Source organism: Hippopotamus amphibius, chromosome 9, assembly GCF_030028045.1.
Source record: "Hippopotamus amphibius kiboko isolate mHipAmp2 chromosome 9, mHipAmp2.hap2, whole genome shotgun sequence".
NCBI lineage: Eukaryota > Metazoa > Chordata > Mammalia > Artiodactyla > Hippopotamidae > Hippopotamus > Hippopotamus amphibius.
Genome location: NC_080194.1, coordinates 123697495 through 123708648, shown reverse-complemented (window position 1 = coordinate 123708648; position 11154 = coordinate 123697495). Strand labels below are relative to the sequence as shown.

At 42.2% G+C, this 11154-nt stretch overlaps 1 protein-coding gene across 4 annotated transcripts in view; it reads right to left on the bottom strand.

Moving 5' to 3' along the window:
- Window positions 1–391: 391 nt before the first annotated feature.
- LOC130859876 (zinc finger protein 75D-like) overlaps window positions 392–11154 on the bottom strand; it is a 13849-nt gene continuing 3086 nt past the window's right edge. Inside the window, exons 3-9 of one of the 4 annotated variants that reach the window (XM_057747342.1) lie at window positions 10682–10877; window positions 9884–10041; window positions 9478–9604; window positions 8289–8440; window positions 7873–7999; window positions 5460–5570; window positions 392–5278 (exon numbers count right to left, since the gene is read on the bottom strand). In XM_057747342.1, the coding sequence (XP_057603325.1) occupies window positions 4599–5278; window positions 5460–5570; window positions 7873–7999; window positions 8289–8440; window positions 9478–9604; window positions 9884–10041; window positions 10682–10877 (1551 nt within the window). In that variant the 3' untranslated portion in view covers window positions 392–4598. Of the gene's footprint in view, window positions 5282–5459; window positions 5571–7872; window positions 8000–8288; window positions 8441–9477; window positions 9605–9883; window positions 10042–10681; window positions 10878–11154 lie in introns of all 4 variants that reach the window. The other 3 variants (XM_057747341.1, XM_057747343.1, XM_057747344.1) reach the window with 3 other exon arrangements.

Genomic DNA, 11154 nt, shown 5'->3' with positions numbered 1-11154 from the left:
TGACCATGGAAAGCCAAACTGCCAAACAAATGAATGACAGAAATATTATACAAATTGTTTAAACCACGTAAAGGAGTCTAGAGACTGCCCACTTTACCCCAATCCAGCTTTATTTATTTACTTATTTTATTATTATTATTATTTATTTGGTTTGGCCATGCTGCACGGTTTGTGTGATCTTAGTTCCCTCCTAGGGATAGAACCAGTGCCCCTGCAGTGGAAGCATGGCTTCCTAACCACTGGACCACCAGGGAATTCCCCCAGCATTCTTTAGAAGCAAAAACAGTAAGTGAACATAAAATTTCAGCACCTAAACAAAGACTGGCACATAGAAAGTGCCCAATAAACATTTGCCCAATGCTGAATGAATAAATGAACATTCACAGTGCATATCTTGCCAAAAGTCTTAGGGAGCAAACATCTGCAGGCAGAGATAAAGACAGAACCAGTTTTTAGCAGCAGGTTAATGTAAGTGTCAATTTGGGAACTGCAGGTGATGAACACTAGCTTATGGCACCAGGAATACTGGTTGCAAATAACACTTTGTTGATTAATTTGATATTTATAAATGATAATGTATGGTAAGTTAAATTGGCCATAAAGGGATCTTTCAAAGCAGGTTGCACCACATTTCTTGACTATTAGAGCACTAGGAGTTGAAGCACACAGTAATTACCTTAGAATAACACCAGAAAGAGGATCAAGGGAGTGGACACCAACCAAAGAAAAGGAGAGAAAATTCCTCATTAAGAGGAAGTATGGTGCCAAATGGGAAAGGAAATAGAAAAGGAATATTAAATTTCCACTTCATTTTTCATCTTAGCAGTTACTGCAATGCTATGGTTAAATGCTAATAAAAAGAAATACCATCAAATGGGAACAGAGGGAATTATAACAAATTCTAATGTTTTTAGTATTCATTTACACATAATTTCAATTAAAAAAAAGAAAACCAATTAAAGTAGGTAAATGAGGGCCACTTTGAGCTCCTGGGGAAATGTCCTATATAAAAATGTTAAGAGAGTAATTACTATTATTATTTTGTTCTTCAGTGGCTCCCAGGAAACCAACAATTACCAGTTGCCACTGAACTCTTAATGAGTGAATCACTCTGGGGCTTGTTAAAAGTTAGCACTGGATTATGAAGTTTCAACTTATTAATAACTTGCTCTGATGATCATTACAGGTATCTAGTATTCCTTCTGGGCCACCCTCATTATGAAGCATTTGGGTTGCCTGTTGTTCTCATAAATGAATACCCCAGTGGGGAGACCAAGAGGGTCCTCTTAGAAAGTCATCTTGGGAAGTTGGTCAAGTTCTGGCTGCCCTTTGAGGGAGACAAAGGCAGCTCCCATGTTCTCAATTAATCTTGCCTCTTGTGGGAGAGAAGGCCTCCACAAGAGGGAGAATTCTTCTTTGGGAATTCTTTCTCAAAGACGGTTTAGGGCAAAGACTGTCAAGAATTGTTTATCTTATAAATGAAACTATTTATGCATGAAATATCATAATGTCTGAGATAGGCTTTAAATATTCCAAAACAAACCACCCACCCTCCCCAAACAAAAACTGGAAGGGATAAATATCAACACCTATACAGGGGTTTGTCATATTACTTTCTCTATTTCAAATATGTTGATAATTTCCGTAATGAAATCTTTTAAATAGGAATATATAAGAACATTGTTCCTGTCCTACATACATTATCTTAAATCAGCTATTGCTCTATGTATTAGAATGATTTCAGTTACAATGAACAGAAATCCCAATTACACCAGCTTAAACAAAAAGAGGAAATATACAGATGTATGTAGCTGAAAAGTCCGGGGCAATTCTAGGTAGCAGGTGATGCTTAATCCTATAGCTCAATGATGTTTCTAAAACCTGAATATTTATCACTCTGCTCTTTATGGTGTTGGTTTCATCCTAAGGCTCATAGCTCTCCTGTTTCAAGAAGACTGTCAACATCTACTGGATAACATATGTCATCCAGCAAGTGCTGGATCTGCTTTAGCATTTCTAACAAGATGGGGCAGGTTATGCTGCAGAAACACACAACATCAACATCCCAGTGATTTAACAAAAGTTCATTTCTTTTTCCTACAAAGCCCATCATAGGACTAGGGGAGTCCCTAGAATAGATACCCCTTCCCAATGTGGGGGGCTCGGCATTCCCGACTGCTCTGATCTTGTGACTCCTCTCTGTATATGCTTACATGACTGAGGCAGGAAAAGACGGCACAAGAGTCCTGCACCAATAAACAAATGCTTCAGCCAAGAAGTGAGACTTCTGCTCACAACCCACAGCTCAAAACTATCTCAGGACCCTGTCTGACTGCAAAGAACAAAAAGGGATAACCACTCCCTTCTTACTGTTCTCTAAGATTCAGACTCCATGAGGATGTGCATTTTGTCTTGTCCACTACTATATCCCTGGTTTAGAAGAGTACCTGGGCCCTCATTAAACTGAATGAATGAATGTAGCGTCAGCAAGAAATCCATAGGTATGTCTTGGGAAAAGAGACAGAGTCCCAGGGGTGTAAGGCTGAGACTGTTGGGTAACATCTATGCAGACCAGAGCTGCAGAGCTGGCTGTGCTTTAAGAAATAAGCACATTGGTATATTGGTACAGTTCATCTCAGGGAAGAAAATGAAATCCTGCTGAGAGCGCCAGACCAACAGCTCAGGTGACTTACACCATAAAGCACTGAAGCCAAGGACCAAATCAATTGAGCAAACTGCCACCACAAGTGCTCAGCTCCTGGAAGGAACTGCAATAGCCACAAATGCATCTGCTCCTTTAATGTAGTCAGTCCACCCAGTATATCACCAGGGACCAGGGGAAAGGGACAGAAACACACACACTGACTGAGACCCTACCAGCGGCCAGGACATTTGGAGCTTTTCCTTCATCAATCCCTCTAATTCCCAGAAAATCCTGAGTTGAGCATTCTCTCCATTTCATAGGGAAACAGAGATTTAAGAGTGTTTCAGTAACCAATCAAGAAACAGGAATGTTTCACAAGCTAGAAATAGATACAATACAATGTCATCCAGGCTGGCTGGGCAGGGACAACACAGAGATCAGTCTTACTTATCCTGTCTTCAGGCCTGACTGATGCAGCTAAGTGACAGCCAACAGACGCACTGGCTACGGGGTTTTGACAAGCCTCTGGATCTCTTTGAGCCTAACTTCCTTGATTAGAAAAAGATCTGGAAGAGATAATTTAGATCCTTTCCCGATGACACCTAGACACTCTAGCTGTAGATATCACTCTAGTTGTAGATAAAAGGGAGAGTTATAAGAAAATCCACAGCCTATCGATTTTCAGTAGCCTATCAAACTTGTAACCTAAGTCTATAACATGATACAATGGAGAAAACAGGATGACCCTGCCTGTTTCACAGTTACAGTGTAAGTTAACCAATATAGATGAGCAGTTGTCTACCCCTGCCATCAGCTCCCAAATCTTTCCTTTTGGGAACTTGGTCTCTTGCTCACTGGATTCCCAGAGTAACATGCCCAGTGACCCACAGGATCCCGGTGCAGTAAACACTCCATTTCCCAGACAAACATAACTCTCCCTGTTTTTAATAACAAACAAAAGCCAAGTTAAAATGCAAATAGACAAAAACCTGAGAAGGTGATCCTGAATTCCCATTAATTTCCATTTACACCTTGGAAAAGTGCTCATTTTCATGGCTATTTTATCCGGTTGATATTGTGATGTAAGTAAACAGTTTAGTTTCTTTTACTCCAGAAAATTCTTCTTTACATGGCTAAAGATCCCAACCCGTTTCCATATTATTTCCTTCTCAGAGGTGTTCTCCCTTTTCTGCCTACCACCAGAGAGGCATAAAATAGTGATTAGTTCACCTGGGCAGATTCCCTATTGGTGAAGTAAATATGATTTCATCACAGTAAAAACTGTATTAACAGGATTCAAGAGCTGAATTTGCTAAAAAGTTAAACAAGGAACTCAAACAATTTTAAATTTGTGAACAGTGCCCAACGATGCGACAGTTAAGAATATTCAATTTGGTTCTTCAGAAATTTTACAGCAGAATTCATTTCTGCCCTTGGGATTACTGAAATTGGTAAATCTGGAAGATAATGGTATGCTATTAAACATGCATATTATTGCTTTTTGTTTTGGAAGACCATGCTACAAATGTTTCTATCATATGTGTTTAAGAGTGGCTGGGGTAATCAATGCAAACCAACAATATTTACCTCTGTGACCACTGAAGACTAATTAATTCATGGCTGCATCTACCATTTGAAGCTGAATTTGCTATTTTGCCAAATACAATCCCAAAACAGCTTTTCCCTTTACTCGGAATGTTCTTAGAACACCTCTCCTGCTAAGGAACTCCTCGAAAGTTTTTTAGTAAAAATAGCAAGTAGCAATACTAATGCATTCCCTGCAGAGTCAATCTAGATTCCTTCTGTGAAACATGTTATATCCCAAAGTTTCCTGATGAAAAATTCCACTGATGAAAAATTCTTCATGCTTCATAATTTTGTATTTTTCATAACTTTAAGGTCAAGTTCCACTTGGTGATTTTCTTCAGACTGAGGACACTGAACAAGCTTCCCTTTACTGGTGCAGTTTCTGGTGTCTAAGAAGGCTTGAGCGTCTGCTGAAGTTTCTCCTGCATGTGCTACAGGTATAAGGCTGCTCACCTGTGTGAGTTCTCCGGTGTTTAATAAGGTGGGAATTTTGACTGAATTTTTTTCCACATTCATGACATGTAAAGGGCTTCTCTCCAGTGTGAGTTCTTTGGTGTGTGTGGAGATTTGTATTTTGACTGAAGCTTTTCCCACACCATGAGCATTTATATGGTTTTATTCCTTGGTGTGTTGTTAAGTGCTTATTAAGATCTGAACTCCACCTAAACCTCTTATCACACTGTTGACATTTATATGGTTTCTCTTCGGTGTGAATTCTTTGGTGCTTAATAAGATCAGAGCTAACTCTGAAGCTTTTCCCACATTCCTGACATTTAAAAGGCTTCTCTCCTGCACATTCTTTTTTATGAAGATCCATAAGTTTCAGCAGCTCTTGTTTCCAGGTTGAAAGTTTCTTTTTTTTCTTCACTGGAAAATCTCGGTGCCATTTTCCCACCCTATGCATATCACCATGATTTTCTTTGCCCACTGTTTTCTGGGGAACTTTCAATCTGGCCTTTTTTGATGCTATATCTACTGGTGCTTGTATTTCTAAGTCAGAAAGACACAGAGGCTGAAGATTTTCAGTGTCATTTTTGAACTTTAGCCCTGCTGGAATAAACATAAGAAACAGGTAACTATATGACAGAGCAAGAAAGCCACAATAATAAAGAGAAAAACTGGATAAACACTAATTTTTAAAAAAATAGATAAGCAGAATTGTAAAATGTTAAGCCCTTGGAAAGGTTCCTATCAAGTCACATTTCCCTTCTTCCCATGGTATACTTACCTGTAGGCAGCTCTCTAGAACTGTCCTTGAACTCCAAGGATCTTTGGACCCATGGCTCTTCTCCTTGCTCTAGACAGGAGATCACTTTAGGTTTGGGAAGCACAAATAATGCTGTGAAATGGAAAAACTGAGGTCAAGGACTGGTAACTTAACAACAGTCCACTAATTTTAGACTAGCTCAAGAAAAGCAAAGGATACTTTAACAGTCTACAACACCAAAATGGTTAAATGGACAGACTCTCATATCTGGTGTCAGGTTTATAATGTACTTCATTTGTGGATGGATATGTAAAGTGGAGACTGAGAAATAAACTTAAGCTGGACCAATGAAAAGAATATAGGACATGGGAATCCAGTGCACGATCCCCATCTTCTGCTAAGAATACCCCATATTCTACTGAGGTAGAACCAAACTGCAAAGGTTGCAGGAAATACATGCTGGCCCTATTAACTCTCTGGGAAGACTCATACTGGATAAGACCAGGTCTACAGGAATCAATGTGAAGGTCAGTGGGCTGGTAACATATGCACAAGTGATTCCTGTTATAGCAACTTTCAGTTTAGCTCTCAGGTATCAGACACTGGACTAGTAAAGACTTCTACCATTCCCATAGCTCACTGGTTCACATCCAGGTGGAGGAAACAGATCAGAACTACTTACTGGACTTTTTCTAAATCATATTGCCAAGTATGGAAAATATTCATCACTCAGTCATTCAACAAACATGTACTGAGTGACCATGGTGCACCAGGCACCCTCTATGTGCTAGGGATACAGTGGTGAGTAAGCCAAGTTCCCTGATCTCCCGGTGTTAATCTTCTAATGCAGAGTGAGACAATCAAACATCAACCAACAAGCAAATAAAATGTCAGGAAGTGATAAACGTTTTGAAGAAAACTAAAGCAGGGTAAGATAATGTTAAAGAATCTGCTTCGGGCTACCTAGGTGGCACAGTGGTTAAGAATCCGCCTGCCAATGCAAGGTACACAGGCTCGATCCCTGCTCCAGGAAGATCCCACATGCCGCGGACCAACTAAGCCCATGTGCCACAACTATTGAGCCTGCGCTTTAGAGCCCGTGAGCCACAACTACTGAGCCCATGTGCAGCAACTACTGAAGCCCACAAGCCTAGAGCCCGTGCTCCACAACAAGAGAAGACACAGCAATGAGGAGCCCGTGCACCACAACGAAGAGTAGCCCCCACTCACCGCAACTAAAGAAAGCCCGCACACAGCAACAAAGACCCAACACAGCCAATAAAATAAAGAAATAATTAATTAATTAAAAAACATTCTGCTTCTGTGAAGCAACTTTAGATAAGGCTGTGTGAAATGCCTCTTTTAGAAAGTGATATTTGAGGGACTTCCCTGGCGGTCCCTCCGAGACTCCGAGGTGCCACTGCAGGGGGCCCTGGTTCAATTCCTGGTCAGGGAACTAGATCCCATTGCTGCAACTAAAAATCCCTCATGCCGCAACTAAGACCCAGTCCAGTCACACACATACATACGTACACACACACGCATATAAATATTAAAACAAAAAAACAAAAACAAAAAAAACAAACCCTAAGTGATATTTGAGTAGAACCCTAAACTGAGCGTTTTTTCATATGGCAGAAAAGTGTGCCAGGTGGAGGGAAGGGGAAAGAAATGAGCACATCAAGTTCATGAAACAGCAAGATGAGCAATGTGAAGAAAGAGGCCAGAGCAAGGGCATGAATGGCAGGAGACAGCAGCAGGGAGACAAGGAGAAGCCAGATCTTGGAGGGTCCCAGGAGCCTTGGTAAGAAATTTGGATTTATTCTGAACCTTATGAGAAGTGACTGTAAGGTTTTTGAAGCAGAAAACGTCATGATTTGATCAGGTTTTTAAAAGACTCTGGCTGCCATGTAGAAAACAGACTGTGAGAGCACAGGAGTGGTGGCAGTGGGCACCAGTTAGAAAGTACTGAGGTGGAACTTGATAGAGATGCCGCTGGCTGAGATCAGGATGCTAATAGCACAAGAGACTGAGACATGATCAGACTCAGGCTACACTGTGAAGGTGGAGCCAAGAGTGATGTGTTAGACTTACTGGGGTATTACGGCAAGATCAAGGTAAAGGATGACTGAATGTTTCTTGCTCTGAGCAAGTGGATGAATGGGTATGCCTTTTACAGAGACAAGAAAGATATGAGGGCAAGTTTGGTGGGAAGAAGAGATCAAGAATTCCAAACAGTGTAAAGAACGTACTTGAGAAAAGCTCCCTGGTGGTCTGGATACACCTCTTCCCTACCCATACCATCTAGTTGAGAACTAGTCAGCTACTAGAACACAGACTCTCTCATAGGGGTGCATTCTCAGTATACCAACAACAGGATAAATTACTCCACTCCTATGGAGGAATGGAGAGAAGGGAAGGGGAGGATCTTTACCTAGAGAGATGACAGTCTCATAGTTTTCTTGCATTACATCATTGTAGAGGGCCTTCTGAGTGGGATCCAATAACTCCCATTCTTCCTGGGAAAAATACATGGCCACTTCTTCAAATGTCAACAAGTTCTAAAGAAGAGAATGGGCTTTAGCTCAATACTTGCCACTACAGAAGCAGCCCAACCTTCCGAGCAATGAACTCAATGGTAAGCCAGTCATGAAAGGAACTAACAGCACATGAATTTTTTTTAAGTGAGAAGGCAGAAAGCAAGTAGGCAAGAGATCAGCAAACAGGCTGGGAGGTGCCCAGTTCCTGAGGGGATCATCTAGGTTAACATGCCTCTGAGCACCTGCTCAGCAGTGCAGGTCAAGGTCAGCAGGGAAAGGCAGCCCTAAGATGCTGGAAAGCACAGCTCACCTGGGACTCAGGCAAGACGAGCTCAGGTGCCACTGTCCAGTCTTTGGTGTTTGTCTGCTCAGGAAAGGCTAGGATCTGGTGAGCAGGCACCGCTGTGGAAGAGTGAGAGGAACTTTCTCTCCATTCTGTCTTTGAACATCCTAGGCTCAGTTCTAAAATACAGAAGATCCTGATTCTTTCAGCAGAGATGGTACAACTTTACAAGTATTATGTGGTACCTAGAAGTGGGTATCTCATTTTAAACAAGAATCAAGCATCTACTAGCCCCTAAGACAGGTTTCCCAGTTGACTCTTTAATTTTCACGAGTGAAGTCAATAGAAGGAAATCTTGTTTTTTTCCTTACATGACATGAATTCTTCTGAGTTGGACAAAAATAGAGATGTTGGAAAATACAGTACTGAGTCCTATGTGTCAGGTAAAGGAAATGCAAAGTTAGAAATGAGCTTGATGAATTCAAGAAACAGCAAGAAGACCAGTGTGGCTAAAGAGGACTGAGAAGGGCAGGAGTGGCAGGCGATGAAGGCAGGGGGGTGAGGAGAGCACAGAACTTGAGGGGTCCTGCGTGCCTCTATAAAGAATTCTGAATGTGTGAAAAGTCACAATAAAGTTTGAATGCAGAGAAATGTCCTGATATGATGCGGTTTTTAAAAGATTCTGGCTGCTGTGTGGAAAACAGGCTGTGAGAGGGGAGGAATGATGGCAGGGGGTGCCAGGTAGAAAGTACTGAGGTGGACCTTGTTAGAGATGCTGCTGGCTTATACCACGATGCTAAGGCACAGGAGGCTGAGACGTGCTTGGACTCAGGCTACACAGGAAAGCTGGAGCCAAGAGAAGCAGTTATGTATCAGTACTAGGGGGGTATTACAAGATAGGTGTAAAGGATGACCACAAGTTTTCTGACCTAAAATACTGGGTGAATGGTGGTGTCCTTTATGGAGATGGGAAAGATAAGAGAAGAGCACTCTGGAGTGAAAGAGGGAAGGAAGGATCAATATTTAGGATAAGGAATTACCATGTGCACTTGGAAAAAGCACCCTGATCTGGATACACCTTTCCCTGCCCACACCATCTAGTTGAGAACTAGTCAGCTACTAGAACACAGACTCTCTCATAGGGGTGCGTTCTCAGTACACCAACAACAGGACAAATTACTCCACTCCTATGCAAAGGGAAGGGGAGGATCTTTACCTAGAGAGATGACAGTCTCATAGTTTTCTTGCATTACATCATTGTAGAGGGCCTTCTGAGTGGGATCCAATAACTCCCATTCTTCCTGGGAAAAATACATGGCCACTTCTTCAAATGTCAACAAGCTCTGAAGAAGAGAATGAGCTTTAGCTCAATACTTGCCACTACAGAAGCAGCCCAACCTTCTGAGCCATCAACTGCATGGTAAGCCAGTCATGAAAGGAACTAACAGTGCTTGATTTTTAAACAGCGAGAAGGCAGAAAGGAAGGAGGCAAGGGATCAGCAAACAGGCACCCAAAGTCCTGGGGATCATCTAGGTTAACACGCCTCTGAGCAGCTGCTGGACAGTGCGGGTCAAGAGCAGCAGGGAAAGGCAGCCCTAAGAAGCTGGAAAGCACAGCTCACCTGGGACTCAGGCAAGACAAGCCCAGGTGCCACTGTCCAGTCTTCATTGTTTGTCTGCTCAGGAAAGGCTAGGATCCGGTGAGCAGGCACCGTTGTGGGTGAAAGAGAGCCAGAGGACATTTCTCTCGCTTCTGTTTCTGAATATCCTAGGCTCGGTTCTAAAATACAGAAGATCCCAATTTTTTCAGTATTGATGAGACACTTTTACAAGTGTGTGGTGCCCAGAAATGGCCTTCTCCTTGTTAATGAGAACCAAGTATCTACCATCCTCTAAAACAGATTCCCCAGTTTTCATGAGCAAAATTAACAAAAGGAAAAACTCTTTTTATTTTTCTCTCATGACATAAATTGTTCAGAGTTAGACAAAGCTTAAACATATTTGAAAATGAAGTACTCAGGGACTCCAGTGTACAGCAGGAGATATAGTTTTTTATCATCTTTTATTTTTTTCCTGATACACAATTTTCTTCACTTTCTGCCACTGACAAACCATTTCTGATCCTAACTCCTTCCATACTTTATGAGGATGAGGTAGGCCTAATCCTCTCTACTTTTCTACTAACAGAGTTCCTGGTGTTATTATCAGGGTTCTGTGGTTTGGAGATTTCTGTATCTTAGGCCGACCCCCACCTTCACCCACAACTGGTCTGTTCTACTGCCACCTCGGGGGCGTCCTAATTGCTAATGTGGCTGCATTTGTAGACCCAAAGGGCAGGCCAGAAAAAGGTAACAACATTCTGGCTTAATGAATTACTATCGCAGCTCCCTGGAGAAGGAAAATAACGCAAAGCTCCTTACCCCTCTCATATACTGGTTCAGTTTCTGTCTGGGTATTCTTGCTCAGCGGCTCTTGTAGACCCTGGGGTGTATTCCAAACTTCTCCATCTTGGGACATGCCCACTGGCTGGGCCTCTGCTGGCTTCAGCTTGAAGCCAAGGGCCTCTGCTGTTTCTCCCAAGAGCACTGCCTCCTTCCCCAGTTCACGGACCGCAACCTAGAAATAATCCCCATCTTTGTTACCATAGAACTTACTTTTGGTTTGGGGGTTGGTGGGAGAGGGAGGGAAAAGCAGGGAGTGTAGACTGTGGGAAGAGACACAGAAGGAAATGACACAAAGACTTAAAAGAGATACTGGGCCACCGGTTTTCCACAAGAACTATCCACAAGACATAGGAAAATTGGCAGAGAAGGAAAAAAGGTGTGACTACTGCCAGCCCTCCAAGACAGCACCCCCCATCCTCTGCATTCAGCCCAGCTCAGACCACTAGCAG